Genomic DNA, 22,161 nt, shown 5'->3' with positions numbered 1-22,161 from the left:
AACAACAACAACTTGTATTTATATAGCGCCTTTAGTGTAGTAATGAATTGAGATGGAGGTTAAAATCACTGAGGATGAGAAGTCAATTGGTGCAGAGGCTGAGGGAGGAAAGCCGTGAAGATATCTCAGTAATAAAGTTTTTGTGGTACTTGGGTGGGCGGTAGTGAAGAAGAATTTTAAATGAGAGGGGTGGGATAAGGTGAGATGCTCAAAGGAGGAGAAAGTGCCAGAGTCGTACGAGGACAGACCAAGGTGTGATTTGGTGATGAGAGCCACACCACCACCACAACGGTCTGAGCGGGGTAAGTGGTGGAGGGTATAGCCACTCGGGGTGGCTTCATTTTAGGGTAAGGTGTCATCACCCCTCAACCAAGTTTCCGTCAGGCCCATGATGTTGATGCAATTATCCACGATAAGCTCGTGGATGGCAAGGGCCTTGTTTGCAAGAGAATGGACATTCTGGAGGGAGATGTGGAGAGGGCCGGTGATGGCTGACCCACTGCCAGCGTCCACAGGGTCAGCGCTTGGAGGGCGGGGGGTGGGGTGCGGGCGTGTGTGAGTTGGACGGGAAGGAGATTGGCAAGATTAGCCCCCAGTGGGCGCACTGGAGGGGAGGGAAGGCCAGCGAGAGTGTAGGATGGGACAGTTGGGGTTGCTGCTTGTAAGGAGACAGTGACGAATGCCTAGACGGGCCCTTCGTAGGATGCCAAGAGAGACACAGGGAAGCTGTGAACTTACCCAAGAGGGAGTCAAGCCTTGGACAGCGGCAGGAGAGTAGGAAGATCGAAGAGTTGTTGGGGAACTGGTCGCCCACTGGTAATTCACCACTCGGAGTCTGGGGTTTCACTAAAGTAAAATAGCTTTTTTTACAAGTTAACAGGGGAGACACTCATCCGGGGACAAATGCTCTCAGAACACAGTTTCTCTTCAGGTTTTGTAGCTTGTGGTGCCGTGTGCGGAACCTATGTTTTGGGTGCAAAACAGTTCATAGCGAGTGCAATGCCCCTGTGCCAGGTGCATAACAGTTCAATAACAATTCCATACTTCCCTTCATGGACATCTCCGGGCGTTCAGCCAACTTCCTTATCACTACATTTCTGTTGAGTCTTACAGCGTGTTCTCTTACATTCAACAGTCCCTTTGTTCTGTGTTACTGACAAAACTTCTATATATTGTGCATATTAGCACAAAGTCGTTAACCCTTTAGTTCCCTTAGTGTCCAATTTTACCCCCCTTCAAGAGTAATGAGGGATTTGGGAGAGCAGAGTATCCGAGAAGCGAGATGAAAGGAGGCATGACTACAGGAAGGAGCAGTCAGGGAGGGATAAAGAGAAAAGGAAAAGGGGGAGACAAGTGGAAAAAGAAATGAACGGCTCCAGTCTGGAGCGGCAGCCAAGTGCGCACGCGAAGGGACACGGGTGTAAGATTTTGGATCACAGGTCACACACAGATTACCCAAAGGGTCTTGGGAGTCATAGGTCACTTTATTAAGGAGCAGCAGTTTAAGTTAAGTACAGCATGCAATAGTAGACATATAACCCGTAACATGAGAATGATTTGCCGGCCCCGGAATGGACGGATGGAGGTTGAGGCAGAACGGTGGTCTTGGATCCCTGCAGCCTGCGGCAGTGGTCTCTTCGTCTTTGGTCCCGAGGCTGGTGGAGTTGTTAGGAGGAAGCCAGCATGAATCCACCTCAGAGGAAGCTCTCCCTCTCTCTGCCTGCCCGGGGAAGCTCTCCCTCTCTCTGCCTGCCCGGGGAAGCTCTCCCTCTCTCTGCCTGCCCGGGGAAGCTCTCCCTCTCTCTGCCTGCCCGGGGAAGCTCTCCCTCTCTCTGCCTGCCTTTCCCTCTCGGCTGCCCGTTTATGCACCTTATTTTAGGGGCTGGTGGATACCTCGCGTCAATCACTTGTTTGAATCACTTTTACCGATTCAATTGTCCATTTTACGGTGGAATATGCACCTGTAGCACATCCCTCCCAGTTTTGAGACCATCCCTTTTCTTATTTCTCGCATTTTCTCCTAGACAGCTTGTTTGTTTATCTTACTCAACCCCATATCAGCCCTAGTTAAGCCCACTTGAAGGCCCATTTTGTGTAATGACCTTGCAACGACCTCAGCTCTTTGTACAACAGCTGTATCAGCAGCTTATCCTGGCTCCTCAGCTCGGATGAGCTTACTTGTTTTACAAAGCCACTATTTCTTATAATTCACAATTTCTTCCAATTCATGATTTCTTACACTGGAAAAGCTCAGGTTACATAGGCCTGGTTAAATGTATTAATTAATGGGATACATATTTCCTGGTAGCAAGGCTGACTACATCAGAAGCCTTTGAGGAAAAGCAGTTGTTTGCAGTGTGACCGTGCAATATGGTTAAAATCAAGTGCCGAGTGGATGATCCATATCGGCCTACTCCTGAGGTCCCCACCATCACAGAAGCCAGTCTTCAGCCAATTCGATTCACTCCATGTGATATCAAGAAAGGGCTGAGTGCACTGGATACAGGAAAGGCTATGGACCCCGACAACATCCCGGCTGTCGTGCTGAAGACTTGTGCTCCAGAATTAGCCGCACCTCTAGCCAAGCTGTTCCAGTACAGCTACAACACTGGCATCTATCCGACAATGTGGAAAACTGCCCAGTTAGGTCCTGTCCACAAAAAGCAGGACAAATCCAACCCGGCCAATTACCGCCCCATCAGTTTACTCACAATCATCAGCAAAGTGATGGAAGGTGTCATCGACAGTGCTATTAAGCGGCACTTGCTCACCAATAATCTGCTCACTGATGACCAGTTTGGGTTCCACCAAGACCACTCTGCTCCTGATCTCATTACAACCTTGGTCCAAACATGAACAAAGGAACTGAATTCCAGAGGTGAGGTGAGAGTGACTACCCTTAACATCAAGGCAGCATTTGACAGAGTGTGGCATGAAGGAGCCCTAGTAAAACTGAAGTCAATGGGAATCAGGGGGAAAACTCTGCACTGGCTGGAGTCAAACTTGACACAAAGGATATTGGTTGGAGGTCAATCATCACAGCCCCAGGACATCAATGCAGAAGTTCCTGAGGGCAGTGTTCTAGGCCTAATCATCTTAAGCTGCTTCATCAATGACCTTCCCTTCTTTATAAGGTCAGAAGTGGGGATGTTCGCTGATGACTGCAGTGTTCAGTGCCATTCGCAACTCCTCAGATAATGAAGCAGTCCATGCCTGCATGCAGCAAGAACTGGACTACATTCAGGCTTGGGCTGATAAGTGGCAGGTAACATTTGTGCCACACACATGCCAGACAATTACTATCTCCAGCAAGCAAGCATCTAACCACCGCCCCTTGACGTTCAACGGCATTACCATCGCCAAATCCTCCACCCTCAATATCCTGGCGGTCACCATTGACCAGAAACTTAACTGGACCAGCCACATAAATACTGTGGCAACAAGAGCAGGTCAGAGGCTGGGTATCCTGCAGCGAGTGTCTCACCTCCTGACTCCCCAAAGCCTTTCCACCATCTACAAGGCACAAGTCAGGAGTGTGATGGAATACTCTCCACTTGCCTGGATGATTGCAGCTCCAACAACACTCCAGAAGCTTGACACCATCCAGGACAAAGCAGCCCGCTTGATTGGCACCCCATCCACCACCTTAAACATTCACTCCCTCCACCACCGGCGTACCGTGGCTGCAGTGTGTACCGTCTACAAGATGCATTGCAGCAACCTGCCAAAGCTTCTTCGGCAGCGCCTCCCAAACCCACGACCTCTACCACGTAGAAGGACATGGGCAGCAGGCGCATGGGGGGGGAACACCACCACCTCCAAGTCATTCACCATCCTGACTTGGAAATATATCGCCGTTCCTTCATCGTCGCTGGGTCAAAATCCTGGAATTCCCTCACCAGCAGCACTGTGGGAGTACCTTCACCGCATGGACTGCAGCGGTTCAAGGCGGCGGCTCACCACCACATGCTCAATGGCAATCAGGGATGGGCAATAAATGCTGGCCTTGCCAGTGATGCTCACATCCCAGGAACGAATTTAAAAAAAAAAAACATAATTTGCTCTGACACTTCAGTGCAGTACTGAGAGAGTGCTACCCTGTCAGAGGTGTCGTCTTTCATGTATGACTGTAAACCAAGCCTCGTCTTCCCCCTCGGGTGGATGTAAAAGCAGCCATGCCACTATTTCAAAGGAGAGCTGGGGAGTTCTCCCTGGTGTCCTGGTCAATATCCCTCAACCAGCATCACTAAAACAGAATATCTGGTTATTTATCTCATTGCTGTTTGTGGGATCTTGCTGTGTGTGGAATATGCTGCCACGTTTCCCTACATTACAAATTAAAAGTAATTTGTTGGTTGTGACGCCATGAAAGGTGCTTTATAAATGCAAGTTCTGTTTCTTTTATTTCTTTCCGACGCAGTATTAGTTTTCTGGCCACCTGTAGTATGTATACCCCAGGGTTTGGCCGTTGTGCTCCCAGGCTAGACTGAAGTCACAGTCCACGTTGCTCTCGTGGCTCAGTGGCATTGCCAGTGCAGCCTGGGACCAAGGAGTTCTGACCTGACTGGTCTACTTGGGTAAGAAATTTGACTCTTGGCTTTTTCCCCAGCAATGTGGGAATAGTTTCAACAAGCAGATCCCCTCCCAGTCTTTCCTTCCCCTTTTAATTAGTCAATGTGGAATGTGTATGTTAGAGAGTTTACTTTGAACGGTATCGCACTTCCTGTTTGGTTTCAAGACTTTTTTAAATCCAAAATTATGTGTAACTTTTTGATGCAATATTGAATTGGATGGGGAGGCGGCTCTAATTTGGGTGACCTATTGCACCCTGCCAGCTGAGAGAGACTGTCATTGATGGTAGCAGTTGCAACTTGTACTACTAACATCTCATACTGTGCTAGGCAACGGTGCCGGCTTCTGGCTAACGGCACAGTACTCTTTCTTTTATATATGCTGCTGGCTCAATGGAACCACTGATTTACGGTGACTAAATTCCAGTTTTATTAGTGTTCCTAGATAGTTTTTTTCCCCCGATGTTTTGGGATCACTTTCTGTGATTCCATTTATTTTTTCCCTCCATTGAAAGCAGTCCTAAAGTTACCTGTTACTAGACTTCAAATGAGATAGCTGATGCGTTTTAATTTTCCAAAATTCCTTAAATTTGGGGAAGGTTCCATTAGATTGGAAAATAGCAAATGTAACTTCTTTATCCAAAAAAGGAGGGAGACAGAAAGCACGAAACTGCAGGCCAGTTAGCTTAACATTTGTCATGGGGAAGATGTTAGAAGCTATTAAAGACGTTATAGCAGGGCACTTAGAAAAGTTGAAGGTAATCAGGCAGAGTCAACATGGTTTTGTGAAAGGGAAATCATGTTTAACCAATTTATTGGAGTTCTTTGAGGAAGCAACATGTGCTGTGGCTAAAGGGGAACTGGTGGATGTACTGTACTTAAATTTCCAGAAGGCATTTGATAAGGTGCCACATCAAAGGTTATTGAGGAAAATAAAGGCTCATGGTGTAGGGGGTAACATATTGGCATGGATAGAAGATTGGCTAGCTAACAGGAAACCGAGAGTAGACATAAATGGGTCATTTTCTAGTTGGCATTTTCCTGTGCCACAGGGATCAGTGCTGGGGCCTCAACTTTTTACAATTTATATAAATGACTTGGATGAAGGGACCGAAGGTATGGTTGCTAAATTTAGAATAGAATCATAGAAAGTTACAGCACGGAAGGAGGCCATTTCGGCCCATCGTGCCCATGCTGGCCAACAAAGAGCTATCCAGCCTAATCCCACTTCCCAGCTCTTGGTCCGTAGCCCTGCAGGTTAGAGCATCCCAAGTGCATATCCAAGTACTTTTTAAATGTGGTTAGGGTTTCTGCCTCTACCACCCTTTCAGGCAGTGAGTTCCAGACCCCCGCAACCCTCTGGGTGAAGAAATTTCCCCTCAAATCCCCTCTAAATTTTCCACCAATTGCTTTAAATCTGTGCCCCCTGGTTTTTGACCCCTCTGCTAAGGGAAATAGGTCCTTTCTATCCACTTTATCTAGGCCCCTCATAATTTTATCCACCTCAATAAGGTCTCCCCTCAGCCTCCTCTGTTCCAAGGAAAACAGACCCAGCCTATCCAGTCTTTCCTCATAGCTAAGATTCTCTACTCCTGGCAACATCTTTGTAAATCTTCTCTGTACCCTCTCTAGTGCAATCACATCTTTCCTGTAATGTGGTGACCAGAACTGCGTGCAGTACTCTAGCTGAGGCCTAACTAGTGTTTTATTAAATATGCTGATGACACAAAGATAGGTAGGAAAGTAAATTGTGAAGAGGACATAAGGAGGCTACAAAGGGATATAGGTAGGTTAAGTGAGTGGGCAAAGATCTGGTAAATGGCGTATAATGTGGGAAAATGTGAAATTGTCCATTTTGGAAGGAAGAATTAAAAACTAAGCATATTATCTAAACGGTGAGAGATTGCAGAGCTCTGAGATGCAGAGGGATCTGGGTGTCTTAATGCATGAATCGCAAAAGGTTAGTATGCAGGTACAGCATGTAATTAGGAAAGCAAATAGAATGTTATCATTTATTGCAAGGGGAATTGAATACAAAAGTAGGGAGGTTATACTTCAGTTACACAGGGCATTGGTGAGACCACACCTGGAGTACTGTCTACAGTATTGGTCTCCTTATTTAAGGAAGGATGTAAATGCATTGGAAGCAGTTCAGAGAAGGTTTACTAGACTAATACTTGGAATGGGCGGGTTGCCTTATGAGGAAAGGTGTGACAGGCTAGGCTTGTATCCGCTGGAGTTTAGGAGAGTAAGAGGTGACTTGATTGAAACATATAAGATCCTGAGGGGTCTTAACAGGGTGGATGTGGAGAGGATGTTTCCTCTTGTGGGAGAATCTTGAACTAGGGGTCAGTGTTTAAAAATAGGAGGTCGCCCATTTAAGACAGATGAGGAGAAATGTTTTCTGAGGGTCGTGAGTCTTTGGAACTCTTCCTCAGAGGGCGGTGGAAGCAGAGTCTTTGAATATTTTTAAGGCAGAGGTAGATAGATTCTTGATAAGCAAGGGGGTGAAAGGTTATCTGGGTAGGCGGGAATGTGGAGTAATCAGATCAGCCATGATCTTATTGAATGGCAAAGCAGGCTCAAGGGGCCGAGTGGCCTACTCCTGCTCCTAATTCGTATGTAAATGTACTTAATCGGCCTTAAAGAGCTTGGGTTATCCTGAGGATGTGAAAGGTGCCATATGAAAGAAGGACTTTCTGATGAGCTAATGTGTAAATGCATCTCTCAGAAATAGCCTCCATGATTTTGCTATGCAGCCAGATTCCATAGGTGATGAAGTGAATGGACCATTAAACTGTTTTTGGTGGTGATTGAAAGAGGAATGTTGACCAGGACACCAAGAAAACTCCCTACCCTTTTTTAATTATGCTGTCTGACCTTCAGCATCTGCCTAAACCACTGGAACACGCAGGTAGGGTCTCCGGTCTCGGTTCAATGTATCATAGAAACATAGAAGATAGGAGTAGGCCATTCGGCCCCTCGAGCCTGCTCCGCCATTCAATGCGATCATGGCTGATCATCCAAATTCAGTACCCGGTCCCTGCTTTCTCCCCATACCCCTTGATCCCTTTAGCTTTAAGAAATATATCCAACTCCTTCTTGAATATATTTAATGTATTGGCCTCTACTGCCTTCTGTGGTAGAGAATTCCACAGGTTCACCACTCTCTGGGTGAAGAAATTCCTCCTCATTTCTGTCCTAAATGGCCTACCCCTTATCCTTAGACTGTGACCCCTGGTTCTGGACTCCCTGACCATCGGGAACATCCTTCCTGCATCTAGTCTGTCCAGTCCTGTCAGAATTTTATAAGTTTCAATGAGATCCCCTCTCATTCTTCTAAACTCCAGCGAGTACAAGCCCAATCGACCCAATCTCTCCTCATACATCATTCCTGCCATCCCAGGTATCAGCCTGGTGAATCTTCGCTGAATTCCTTCCATGGCAAGAACATCCTTCCTCAGATAAGGCAACCAAAACTGCACACAATACTCAAGGTGTGGTCTCACCAAGGCCCTGTACAACTGCAGCAAGACATCCTTGTTCCTGTACTCAAACCCTCTCGCTACGAAGGCCAACATACCACCATCAGAAGTATAGCAAAATGAACTCGCATTTATATAGCACCTTTCGCGACCTCTAGATGTCCAAAGCGCTTTACAGAAAATTAAGTACTTTTGAGTTGTAGTCATTCTTGTAATGTAGGAAATGTGGCAGAAATTTTCTGTACAGCAAGCTCCCACAATCAGTATTGTGATGACCAGATACAGGAAACTTTGGTTTATCCGGAGGTTAACTGTCCAGAATGCTCGAGCCACCGGCAAAAATCAGGAGCCGTTTCGTTAGGTTTTTTTTCTTTTCGTTGCTTTTTTTTCACCAGTCAGGCTCTGTAAGGTCTCGCTGTTGCTAAGCTACAGAGACGCTTGCAAGGTATGGCCGACTGTTTAGAAGCAACAGGGTTTGTTGCCAGATACGGAGCTCAAAATCTCCGTATGTTTCAACATTAGCGCTGGTTTGTCCAGCAGTTTTGATGGGACGGCAACAGCTCGGTCCCGTCGGTGCCGGATAGCACAAAGTTTCCTGTAATCTGTTTAGTGATGTTGGTTGAGGGATAAATGTTGGCCAGAACCCTGGGGCAAATTCCCCTGCTCTTGTTCAAAATAATGCCATGGGATCTTTTACGTCCACCTGAAAGGGCAGACGGAGCCTCTGATTAATAGCTCATCCAAAAGATGGCCCCTCCGACAAGGCAGCAGCCCCTCAGTACTGCACTGGAGCGTCAGCCTAGATTTTACCTTCAAGTCCTGGAATGGGGCTTCTGACCCAGAGGTGAGATTTCTACGGTTTGAGCCACGCTGGCATGAAATGATATAGTTGTGGTTTGTGCAACAGATTATGTAACCACATGTGATCTGTGTATTTGAGTTTCCTCCCTGGCTGTTGGTGGTTTGCATTCCATGAAATGCTCCTGTTCTAATCTTCAGTGCACAGGGGAGATGGTAGTTATTGTAATCCTACAGTCTGTTTCCTAGCCTGAGCTTAAGCAAAACCATTCCAGGTATTCTTCCTATCCAGGGCTTTAAAACGTGCTGTCTGTAGTTATGCACACGGTAGTCTATTGTAGGACAGCAGGAAGAGGCGCTTTCTCTAATGCTCCAGTGGATAGTGACGTTATATAAATACATGTTCTTTCCTTTTTTGAAAGAAAGACTTGTGATAAGGTCCTAAATAAATGCACATCTCAAACATCACATAGTGCTGACGAACCATAGTCTGCACCAAGTCAGCTAATCTCCGCCAGGGCAGCAGCATTGCGATTGGTTAGGGAGGTTGGGAAACCCGCTGATCTGTTATCCAGTGCCCTCCCTCCCCACTGGAAAGTGTGTGTTAGTGCACATTAATGGAAGACAGGTTTGAGATTGTCTATGATGCCATCTATGGTTGAATAGCTGCAAACATTCACTGTCCAGGCTGATAGATGAAGGATGGCCACGAGCGTGAGATACTGAAGGGGGCTGCTGTTGGATCTGTACACTCTTGGGAGAAAATCAAGAAAGGGAGGAGTAGGGAGTGTTTCTACACTTGGTTCATGTTCACTGTGAGAACCAACATATCCTGATACCAATGAGAATATGTGCCTGCTGAAATTAGATTCTTACTCGGTCACTTCTGGACACCAGATTTAGTAGAACTATTAAACTATAATAAAGAGTTTGGCAGTGTTAGTAATCCAAAGCAGACTTTGGTACAATTCATGACATGTGTGTTCAGTTAACAACAAGCTACAAGTTTGGAGAGTGAGTCCTGGCATTATTAGTATCCCTGTAAACCCCAGGTGCTGAATCTGTACCAGTTGAGCTCTCCAAGTTCATGTTGCGGGTTTGCTGTGCAATGCAGTTTTTCTCCTTGGTTTCGTTACTGTATACAGCTGTATAAGTGAAAATGTAAAGCACATCAATCTTTTAAATGTGTTCCAGGCACTATATCAGCCTATGATTTTTTGTCATTTGACAGCATATAACTCATGACATCATTTTTAAAATATGCCATAAAACTGGGGTCGAAACTAAACTGATGCAGTTGCTTTCCCTTTGTTGTTAGGGTTGTGTCTGGAGTTGGGTTGTGTGAGTCCCTAGTGCATCACTTGCATTGAAACAGTTTTTATTTATTTCCCCCACTTTAGTTTTATGGTGGGTTCTGACTGGCAATGTAGAAAGCTACGGGGGTAAAATGGTGCAGTGGTTATGGTACTGGATTGGTAACGCAGAGGCAAGTTATGAAACTAAATTCAATAAATCCTGTAATTTGTGGGCTGGAACTAGGAAAAGCTGCCAGGTACTTGTAAAAACACTGGGAGGTAATCCGTCACTACACACACCCCACATCCCATGGTTGACTCTAATGTTGACTTGCCAGCACCGGAACAGAGAAACTAGCAAAAAGCTGACCAACTGGTTCCAAAAATATGCAAATGAAGATGAGGAGCTCTGCAGTGGGAAATGCGTTTATCACAACTTAAGACTTTAATCATTTTTGTTGCAGTACACAGAGGTGGAGATTGCAGCAGTGGTGGATTTAGAAATAATTGAAAGGAGGAATACAGTATTTCAAAAAACTGAGCTTTACGTTCTATGGTGCCTGAGAATATGATACAATTGCCCCCCCCCCCCCTTCCTCTTCTGTAACCCTGATTGGGTGCATTTTGGAGCCTATTGTAAATCTGTTATGATTTTTCAAACTAATAAAGGTCATTACCACTCCAACGCCACTCATTGTTTTATTTCAAAACTATAGCAATTCCACAAGTACAGTGACAGGGGTGCTCAAAAGAAGGCTGGTAATGTATTCACAGCAAGGAGCGCCCTTTGATCTGAAATGAACAGCTGCAATCAATCTGAAACAAAATAATCTTTTGCATATGAGAGCAGCCAGGCATGCCCCAGAAAGTTGTCAAAATCCTGGATATCACTCCCCCCTAAGTGGGAGTAAGTTCGCCCCACGGACTGCAGAGGCAACAGTGCTAACCACTATGCCACAGTGCAGTACGGTGGCATAGTGGTTAGCACTGTTACCTCACAGCACCAGGGACCCGGGTTCGAATCCGGCCTCGGGTGACTGTCTGTGTGGAGTTTGCACATTCTCCCCGTGTTTGCGTGGGTTTCCTCCCGGGTGCTCCGGTTTCCTCCCACAGTCCAAAAATGTGCAGGTTAGGTTGATTGGCTATGATAAATTGACCCTTAGTGTTGGGGGGATTAAATACATGGGGTTACGGGGATAGGGTGGGATATGTGTTGGTGTAGGGGTTACAGGGATCGGGTGGGATATGTGTCGGTGCAGGCTCGATGGGCCGAAATGGCCTCTATCTGCACTGTGGGGATTCTGTGATTCTGTGATAAGGCGGCTCACCACCACCACCATCTCGAGGACAATTGGGGATGGACATTAAATGCTGGCCTTGCCAGTGACACCCACGTCCTATGAATTAAGTTTTTTTTAAAGTTCCTTTTTGAGGAAAATTAAAAGTTGCATTTCAGCAGGTTCTTTGGGGACAAACAGTAAATAAACACACTGTAACTACGGCTCGAGGAAACCAATAGCTCATGTTAAAAAATTCTACCTCAAGTTTATGCGCAACCAGCAATGGGAAAAAGTAGTTTAGTTGGTGCTGACAGTCTCCAGTTCATTCTCCAACCAACCTGGTTGGTACTGCCTGATGTTGAAATGCTGACTGTTATATATAGTCTGAGTGTGTTGTGTAGGCCCGAGTTACACCACCAGTTCTGCCTTGCTTTGCCCCCAAAACTGCTTCACATTGACACAAATGTGGTACGACCGGTCTGCGTGTGTGTCTGCTAGGCCTGGAATAGCATGGCCTTTTCCAGAACTACTTTTTATAACTGGTCACCTCTGTCTCTGTGCAGTTGTGTTGAATGTAAAATAAACTTGGATATTTTACCAACTTGTATTCGGGCTAAAATTTTGACTTTTGGACTGTGAATGTTAACAAACATATAAATCATTTTTATTAGTGTTGGTGTGTGGTCTTTTGCTAACTAACAGGCGCAGGCAATTCATTCGCAACTTAACGTTCTTTCTAAAATGCACTTGTGCTTGCAGTGCCAATGAGCCACGCAGATGGAAATTTAAACCAGCACTGTAACAAATTATTGCAAAGCATTACTGATGGATTAGGAAGTTAATGGCAGTCTCCATGACTGGATGAATTATTCTGGAATTTTGTTCGAAGCCACAGCCGTTCCTCCTGGTCTCTCGCTGTTTCCCAAAACTTCTGTGAATCCTTCTTTCCACCCCCTGAAGACACAGTTTTTAGTTCTCATATAGGGACCATTTTGCTTTCATACAACTTTAATTTTAACGATTAGAACCTTTGAATTAAATGAAATAAGGTAATGCTTCCTGACATCACCCCCGATGTCGCATAATCTGACTCCAAATTGGAGCAGCATGGGAGTCCCACCTCGGGGGCCCGAGACTCGTCTCAACTTGCAAGTTGGGCTCTAATTCCAGATTCATACTGTAATTACAGTTTTGCTATGAGTAGAACTAATTGACAGGATACTCCAGTTGTACTGTAAATGGACCTTTTAGAGAGTTTGGTTCTTCTGGTTTGGACTTGTGTGAATTTGGAGAGTGAGGCGAGGGGGGTCATGCCTTGGTTCTACTTGGGATGAATCTTACACTTTGTTATTTCCTTGCTGCTTCCTTCTTCCCTTTTTGTTTCCTTATAAATCCATTTTTTTTTTTTAAACTTGCTAGACTTTATTTTTCCTCTGTACAGAACTATCAAGTCACTTTGGAAATACTCTGGGTATTCCAGCCCTCTCAGCAATTGGTGATTTTTGGAGCAGTAGATTTTTGGCCACTATTAATTAGTTTTGGACATGCAGGCTTTTTGAAATGATTCTGGGGTGCCTCGGTGTGTTAGTGGGCTGGTACTGAATTTGTGTTCTTTGTAAATTTTGTAGGGGGCTACTTGTCCCCTACAATTTGGTACCCAAAACCTGACGCACATGTGCCAGCTCAACCCAGTGGTAGCACACTCACTTCTGAGTTGGAAGGTTGCAGGTTCAGACTCCACTCCAGAACTTGAGCATTTAATCTAGGCTGACACTCCAGCACAGTACTGAGGAAGTGCTGCACCGTCGGAGATGCCGTCTTTTAGTTGAGATGAGACTGGGGAATGGTAGCATCGTGGTAATGTCACTGGGCTAGTAATCCAGAGGCCTGGACTAATGATCCAGAGACGTGAGTTCAAATTCCACCACGGCAGCTAGGAAATTTAAATTCCGTTAATTAAATAAATCTGGAATAAAAAGCTAGTGTTAGTAATGGTAACCATGAAACTATCGGATAGTCGTAAAAACCCATCTGGTTCACTAATGTCCTTCTTAGGGAAGGAAATCTGCCGTCTTTACCCGGTCTGGCCTATATGACTCCAGACCCACAGCAATGTGGTTGACTCTTAACTGCCCTCTGAAATGGCCTAGCAAGTCACTCAGTTGTAACCAACCACTACGAAACATAAGAATGAAACCGGACGGACCACCCGGCATCGACCTCGGCACCGGTCACGGCAACGGCACACCCAGCCCAGTCGACCCTGCAAAGTCCTCCTCACCAACATCTGGGGACTTGTGCCAAAATTGGGAGAGCTGTCCCACAGACTAGTCAAGCAACAGCCTGACACAGTCATACTCACAGAATCATACCTTTCAGCCAATGTCCCAAACTCCTCCGTCACCATCCCTGGATTTGTCCTGTCCCACTGACAGGACAGACCCACCAGGGGTGACAGCACAGTGGTTTACCATCAGGAAGGAGTGACCCTGGGAGTCCTCAATCTGGACCCCATGATGTCTTCTGGCTTCAGGTCAAGCATGGGCAAGGAAACCTCCTGCTGATTTACCACCTACTGCCCTCCCTCAGCTGATGAATCAGTACTCCTCCATGTTGAACACTACTTGGAAGAAGCACTGAGGGTATCAAGGGCACAGAATGCACTCTGGGTGGGGGACTTCAATGTCTATCACCAGGAGTAGCTCGGTAGCACCACTACTGACCGAGCTGGCTGAGTCCTGAAGGACATAACTGCCAGTCTGGGCCTGCGACAGGTGGTGAGAGAACCAACACGAGGGAAAAACCTACTTGACCTCGTCCTCACCAATCTACCTGTCGCAGATCCATCTGTCCATGACAGTATTGGTAGCAGTGACCACCGCACAGTCATTGTGGAGACAAAGTTCAGTCTTCACACTGAGGACACCCTCCATTGTATGTGTGGCACTACTACCGTGCTAAATGGGATAAATTCAGAACAGATCTAGCAGCTCAAAACTGGACATCCATGAGGTGCTGTGGGCCATCAGCAGCAGCAGAATTGTATTCCACTACAATCTGTAACCTCGTGGCCTGGCATATCCTTCACTCTAGCATTACCACCAACTCTGGTTCAATAAGGAATGTAGAAGAACATGCCAGGAGCAGCACCAGGCATACCTAAAAATGAGGTGCCAACCTGGGGAAGCTGCAACACGGGACTACATGCATGCTAAAAAGCAGAAACAGCATGCTATAGACAGGGCTAAGCGATCCCACAATCAACGGATCAGATCAAAGCTCTGCAGTCGTGAATGGTGGTGGACCATTAAACAACTAATGGGAGGATGAGGCTCCATGAATATCCCCATCCTCAATGATGGTGGAGCCCAGCACGTGAGTGCAAAAGACAAGGCCGAAGCGTTTGCAACCATCTTCAGCCAGAAGTGCCGAGTGGATTATCCACATCGGCCTCCTCCTGTGGTCCCCACCATCACCAGAATCCAGTCTTCAGCCAATTCGATTCACTCCACGTGATATCAAGAAAAGGCGGAGCGCACTGGTTACAGCAAAGGCTATGGGCCCCGACAACATTCCAGCGATCGTGCTGAAGATTTGTGCTCCAGAACTAGCCGCGCCTCTAGCCAAGCTGTTCCAGTACAGCTACAACATTGGCATCAATCCGACAATGTGGAAAACTGCCCAGGTATGTCCTGTCCACAAAAAGCAGGACAAATCCAACCCAGCCAATTACCGCCCCATCAGTCTACTCTCAATCATCAGCAAAGTGATGGAAGTTGTCATCGACAGTGCTATCAAGCGGCACTTACTCACCAATAACCTGCTCACTGATGCCCAGTTTTGGTTCCGCCAAGACCACTCTGCTCCCGACCTCATTACAGCCTTGGTCCAAACATGGACAAAGGAGCTGAATTGGTGAGGTGAGAGTGACTGCCCTTGACATCAAGGAGCCCTAGTAAAACTGAAGTCAATGGGAATCGGAGGGGAAAACGCTCCACTGGCTGGAGTCATACCTCGCACAACGGAAGATGGCTGTGGCGATTGAAGGTCAATCATCACAGCCCCAGGACAAGCAGTCCATGCTCGCATGCAGCAAGACCTGGGTGACGTTCAGGCTTGGGCTGATGAGTGGCAGGTATCATTCATGCCACAGAAGTGTCAGGCAATGACTATCTCCGATAAGCGAGAGTCTAACCACCTCCCCATGGCATTCAACGGCATTGCCGAATCCCCCACCATCAACATCCTGGGGTGTCGCCATTAACCAGAAACTTAACTGGACCAGCCACGTAAATACTGTGGCAACAAGAGCAGGTCAGAGGCTAGGTATTCTGCGGCGAGTGTCTCTCCTCTTGACACTCCAAAGCCTTTCCACCATCTACAAGGCACAAGTAAGGAGTGTGATGGAATACTCTCCGCTTACCTGGATGAGTGCAGCTCCAACAACACTCAAGAAGCTCGACACCATCCAGGGCAAAGCAGCCTGCTTGATTGGCACCCCATCCACCACCTTAAACATTCACTCCCTCCACCACCGGCGTACCGTGGCTGTAGTGTGTACCATCTACAAGATGCACTGCAGCAACTCCCAAATCCACGACCTCTTCCACCTAGAAGGACAAGGGCAGCAGGCGCATGGGAACACCACCCCCTCCAAGTTCCCCTTCAAGTCACCCACCATCCTGACTTGGAAGTATATTGCTGATCCTTCATCGTCGCTGGGTCAAAATCCTGGAACTCCCTACCTAATAGTACTGTGGGAGTACCTTCACCACACAGACTGCAGCGGTTTAAGAAGGTGGCTCATCACCTTCTTAAGGGCAATTGGGGATGGGCAATAAATGCTGGCCTTCCCAGCGACGCCCAGATCCCAGAAACGAATTTTTTTTAAAAACTGAGTCCCCGTCTGCCCCCTCGGGTGGATGTAAAAGATACCACTGTACTACTCAAAGACGAGTAGGGGATTTCTCCCCGGTGTCTCAGCCAATATTTATCCTTCAACCAACGTCACCAAATACAGAAATAACAACAGAAAATGCTGGAAAAACTCAGCAGGTCAGGCAACATCCTGTTTCTCTCTCACACCTGGCAGCTATCTTTTGCCCTGCCAGTACACTTTACACCTAATCCCAGCCTATTACCATCTCGTCTAGCTTCTAATCTCTTTTACTTCTTTTGGTTCTTTTATTCTTTTGTCCGATCGCAGCCCTGCCTTCGATCTAGTTCCTTTTCTCTCCAGTTTTGAAGAAGGGTCAAACCTGAAACGTCAACTCAAATTTCTCTCCACGGATGTTGCCTGACCTGCTGAGTTTTTCCAGCATTTTCTGTTGTTATTTCGGATTTCCAACATCTGCAGTATTTTGCTATCTCACCAAATACAGATTATTTTATCATTTACATCAGTGTTGTTTATGGGAGCTTGCTGTGTGCAAATTGGCTGCTGCATCTCCTGCATCTCAACAGTGACTTCATTACCAAAGCTATTAATTGACAAGTGTTTTGGGACATCCTGAGGATGTGAAAGGTTCTATCTACAAGTTATTTTTCTTTCCATATCCTGAGAGTGTTCAATTCAGCTGTTGATTTAACTTTTTCCATTCCTTCCCCAAACAGTTCCGTGCTTTGGCGCCAATGTACTATCGTGGATCAGCTGCCGCAATCATTGTATATGATATCACAAAAGAGGTAAGAGATCATGCTTGTCTCCGTGGGTGGCAATTTATTCAGTGAGGAATATTCACAGTTTCTGAAAATCAGAAAATTTAACATTTTGAAATTGGGAATACCTAAAGACTGACTTTCTCATCTCTCGCCAACTGAACTTTAAAAGAAACAATCTGTTGTTCCTTCAAACATGTTTAAACTCGCCCTCATTCAGTTCCTTGTTGCGCCATGTGCTCACACTGGGTAGTTTGTTAAACTAATGTTTGTGACTTGGATAGGTCAGATGTGTAATTGAAATTGTTCAGGAATTAATATTTTTGGTTCTATTAAGAGAAGTTTATTTTGGGTAAACTTACCTGGAGCACCCAGAGGACATTACTGTGCTGTACTGTTTCATTCAATGATTCTACTATTCGAAATCAATTACAAGATATAGCTCTACATAAATAATAATGATAAATAAACAAGCTGCTCATCTGGAATTATGGTTCCTCCTGCCATTGCTACACTACCTTGCTGAACTATCAATCCGTCTCCTAATGATCCGACTTAATATTTCAACTCCTTTCCTGCCTGGGGCTCTACCCCATTCACCAGATGAGTAATTCCAACCTGTATGATTGAGCTTGCCCATTCTCTGGAAAATAGTTCCAGGAAAATAGTACAGGTTGGGAAAAGACAACTACAGTCCATCTGGCTGGTCCCAGTGAAGTGGCTTGACTTTCAGTAAAGGCATTGGGCAAGCTTCAGCTTCCAATGCATTAACCGCTTGGGGAACAAGGCAGAGGCGTGGAAGTGAGAGCAAGTTGAACTGTGCCTGGTATTAAAAGGGAAATGCATGGGCAAGTGGTCCAGGGACTGCTCGCCTGCACCTTGTCAGCAGGTGCCTGGGAGCATCCTGTGGCTGATTAACCCAGCCACTCAAAAAAAGAAGAGAAAATCTTTTCCTTTTCCTCCCAATCGTGGTGATTACTGGTAATGGTTTGAAATCATAAATTGCTGCAATTAATGCCTCTGGGTGGTGATCTAAGCAGTAGATTTGGAAATGTACAAGAATAATTGAAGATTGGCTGCTTTCTCACTGTGTTACAAGATGCTTCATGTAGTTTCCAAGATGATTTTATGCACTAATTATTCTGACTGTACTCTTGTACAGGAGACATTTCAAACGTTGAAGAACTGGGTGAAGGAACTGCGACAGCATGGACCTCCAAATATAGTGGTAGCAATTGCAGGAAACAAATGTGATCTTACTGATGCCAGGTACACAGCACAGTGCTAGAGTTGGTGTCAAACCTGAGAGCGCAGTTTAATGATTTTAAGCCAACAAGTGTATCAAGTTTTGTGCTTGGGTTGATAAAATACCGATGCCAGCCCTCCACTCCCACAAAGCAAACACTTGGCCTCAGTTGTTCTCGTTCTCGTTCTCGTTCTCGTTCTCATTCTCTCTCTCTCTCTCTCTCTCTCTCTCTCTCTCTCTCTCTCTCTCTCTCTCTCTATCTCTCTCTATCCCTCTCTCTCTCTCTCGCGCTCTCTCTCTCTATCCCTCTCCCTCTCTCGTTCCTTCCCCCCTCTCTCCCTCGTGCTCTCCCTCGTGCTCTCCCTCGTGCTCTCCCTCGTGCTCTCCCTCGTTCTCTCCCTCGTTCTCTCCCTCGTTCTCTCCCTCGTTCTCTCCCTCGTTCTCTCCCTCGTTCTCTCTCTCCCTCGTTCTCTCTCTCTCCCTCGTTCTCTCTCTCCCTCTCTCTCCCTCTCTCTCCCTCCCTCTCTCTCTCTCTCCCTCTCTCTCTCTCCCTCTCTCTCTCTCTCTCTCTCTCGCTCTCTCTCTCTCTCAATTCAATTCAATTCAAATCGCTTTATTGGCATGACAAGGTACATCTTATGTTGCCAAAGCATCTAAAAACATTTATGGTTGAACACATAAACACAGATCTATCCATACAGTGTATAAACAGATATATCCGTGAGTGTATAAATATACATTCATATGATTTGTATATACTCTTTTCTTAGATTTAATGGTTGTCTCTCTGTTTATGGCAAGCTGTAACATAGTGTGCCCTCTCTTTCCCCCCCCTCTCTTTCCCCCCCCTCTCTTTCCCCCCCCTCTCTTTCCCCCCCCCTCTCTTTCCCCCCCTCTCTTTCCCCCCCTCTCTTTCCCCCCCTCTCTTTCCCCTCTCTTTCCCCCCCCTCTCTTTCCCCCCCCTCTCTTTCCCCCCCCTCTCTTTCCCCCCCCCTCTCTTTCCCCCCCCTCTCTTTCCCCCCTCTCTTTCCCCCCTCTCTTTCCCCCCTCTCTTTCCCCCCTCTCTTTCCCCCCTCTCTTCCCCCCTCTCTTTCCCCCCCCCTCTCTTTCCCCCCCTCTCTCTCCCCCCCACCCCCTCTCTCCCCCCCCCCTCTCTTTCCCCCCCCCTCTCTTTCCCCCCCCTCTCTTTCCCCCCCCTCTCTTTCCCCCCCTCTCTTTCCCCCCCTCTCTTTCCCCCCTCTCTTTCCCCCCTCTCTTTCCCCCCTCTCTTTCCCCCCTCTCTTTCCCCCCTCTCTTTCCCCCCTCTCTTTCCCCCCTCTCTTTCCCCCCTCTCTTCCCCCCCCCTCTCTTTCCCCCCCTCTCTCTCCCCCCCACCCCCCTCTCTCCCCCCCCCCCCCCCCCGCTGATGCGCTATCAATTACTCATAAAAGACTGAGAGTTAAGAGAGTAACTAAAGGCTTTTATTAACAAAAGAATGAAGGTCTGCCTCGAGTGGTCGACCGGTCCAGAATACAAAGGGCTGGGGAGCAGTCACCTTTATACTAGGACTTGTGGGAGGAGTCAGCCGAGGCATGTCCAGGCATGTACACAGTGGAATACAAACAGTGGTTTACCACATTCACCCCTTGTTTAAAATTGAGTCCGGCGGGGTGAAGTGTATTAAAAGTTAGTGTATTGGAGTCTCTCCGGAGGTCTTGTCTGCCGCTGTGATCGGCGTGGCGACGGCAGGGGTAGTGGAGCTTCCGGCGTCGAGTCTTGCGTAGGCTGTGGCACAGGCGTGTCGTCCTCGTAGATGTCGAGCGGGTCGCGGGGCCCAGGCCTGCCGTCTGCTGGGGCTGGATATCGGGTCGTGGGGGGGGGTGGTAGTGAGTAGTGGGTTACTGCGGCCCCCGAGGGTGCAAGGTCTCTTATGGAGACTGTGTCCTCCCGCCCGTCCGGGTATGCAATGTAAGCATACTGGGGGTTGGCGTGGAGGAGGTCGACCCTCTCGACCAGGGGGTCCGTTTTATGGGTCCTCACGTGTCTTCTCAGTAGGACCGGCCCTGGGGACGTCAGCCATGGCGGTAGCGATGTCCCCGATGTGGACTTCCTTGGGAAGACAAACATTTTCTCATGAGGGGTGGCGTTAGTGGCAGTGCAGAGCAGTGACCGAATAGAGTGGAGCGCATTGGGGAGCACATCCTGCCAGCGGGAGGTTGGAAGGCCCCTAGACTTTAAGGCTAGCAGGGCGGCCTTCCAAACTGTCGCATTTTCTCTTTCCACCTGTCCGTTCCCCCGGGGGTTGTAACTGGTGGTCCTGCTTGTGGCAATACCCCTAGTTAGCAGGTACTGACGGAGTTCGTCGCTCATAAACGATGAGCCCCGGTCGCTATGGATATAGCTGGGGAAGCCGAACAGGGTGAAGAGGTTGTTCAGACATTTAATGACCGTGGCACTGGTCATGTCCGGGCAGGGGATGGCGAACGGGAAACGGGAGTACTCATCAATAATATTGAGGAAGTACACATTGCGGTCGGAGGAGGGGAGAGGCCCTTTAAAATCAACGCTCAGGCGCTCGAAGGGGCGAGTGGCTTTTATCAGGTGGGCCCTGTCTGGTCTATAAAAGTGCGGTTTGCACTCAGCGCAGACTTGGCAGTTCCTGGTCATGGTCCTGACCTCCTCAATAGAGTAAGGCAGGTTGCGGGCCTTGATGAAGTGGAAGAACCTGGTGACCCCCGGGTGGCAGAGGTCATTGTGGAGGGCCCGCAGTCTATCGATCTGCGCGCTGGCGCAGGTGCCACGCGATAGCGCATCCGGGGGTTCATTGAGCTTCCCGGGCTGGTACAAGATCTCGTAATTGTAGGTGGAAAGTTCGATTCTCCACCTCAAGATCTTGTCATTTTTGACTTTGCCCCTCTGCTTGTTGTTAAACATGAAAGCAACTGAACGCTGGTCAGTGAGCAGGGTAAATCGTTTTCCCGGCCAGGTAGTGCCTCCAATGACGCACAGCCTCCACAATCGCCTGGGCCTCCTTCTCAACAGCGGAGTGTCTGGTCTCCGGGCCTTGGAGGGTTCGTGAAAAGAAGGCCACGGGTCTCCCCGCCTGATTGAGGGTAGCGGCCAGGGCAAAGTCGGACGCGTCGCTTTCCACCTGGAAGGGGATGGATTCGTCCACTGCGTGCATGGTGGCTTTGGCAATGTCTTCCTTGATACGGTGGAAGGCTAAGCGGGCCTCTGCCGTCAAGGGAAAAGAGGTGGACTTGATCAGCGGATGGGCCTTGTCCGCATAGTAGGGGACCCACTGGGCATAATAGGAGAAAAACCCTAGGCACCTCTTCAGGGCCTTGGGGCAGTGGGAGTTCCATAAGGGGACGCATCCGGTCGGGGTCGGGGCCGATGACTCCGTGTTCCGCAACACAGCCAAGGATGGCGAGGCGGTTTGTGCGGAATATGCACTTCTCCTTGTTATATGTCAGGTTTAGGAGTTGGGCGGTGCGGAGGAATTTTTCGAGGTTTGCGTCATGGTCCTGCAAGTCACGGCCGCAGATGGTCACATTGTCCAGATATGGGAAAGTGGCCTGCAACGCATTTTGATCTACCATCCGGTCCATCTCCCTTTGGAAGACGGAGACCCCGTTGGTGACGCCAAAGGGAACCCTAAGGAAGTGGTAGAGGCGGCCGTTTGCCTCAAAGGCAGTATACTGGCGGTCCTCAGGGCGGATAGGGAGCTGGTGGTACGCTGATTTCAGGTCAATGGTCGAGAAGACGCGGTACTGCGCGATCTGGTTGACCATATCAGCTATGCGGGGGAGCGGGTAGGCGTCCAGCAGGGTGTAGCTATTTATTGTC

At 47.7% G+C, this 22,161-nt stretch overlaps 1 protein-coding gene across 1 annotated transcript in view; it reads left to right on the top strand.

Annotated features, from left to right (window-relative positions):
- Positions 1-22,161, top strand: part of rab22a (RAB22A, member RAS oncogene family) — a 106,585-nt gene that overhangs the window by 58,324 nt on the left and 26,100 nt on the right. The window contains exons 4-5 of the mRNA XM_086005186.1: positions 17,043-17,114; positions 18,250-18,356. Coding sequence (XP_085861312.1) covers positions 17,043-17,114; positions 18,250-18,356 — 179 coding nt within the window. The remainder of the gene's footprint in view (positions 1-17,042; positions 17,115-18,249; positions 18,357-22,161) is intronic.

Source organism: Somniosus microcephalus, chromosome 13 (genome assembly GCF_052327205.1).
Source record: "Somniosus microcephalus isolate GS21.2 chromosome 13, FLI_Smic_1.0, whole genome shotgun sequence".
NCBI classification, from domain to species: domain Eukaryota; kingdom Metazoa; phylum Chordata; class Chondrichthyes; order Squaliformes; family Somniosidae; genus Somniosus; species Somniosus microcephalus.
Note: the sequence above shows the minus strand (reverse complement) of the source record. Positions and strands in the feature narration are given on the sequence as shown.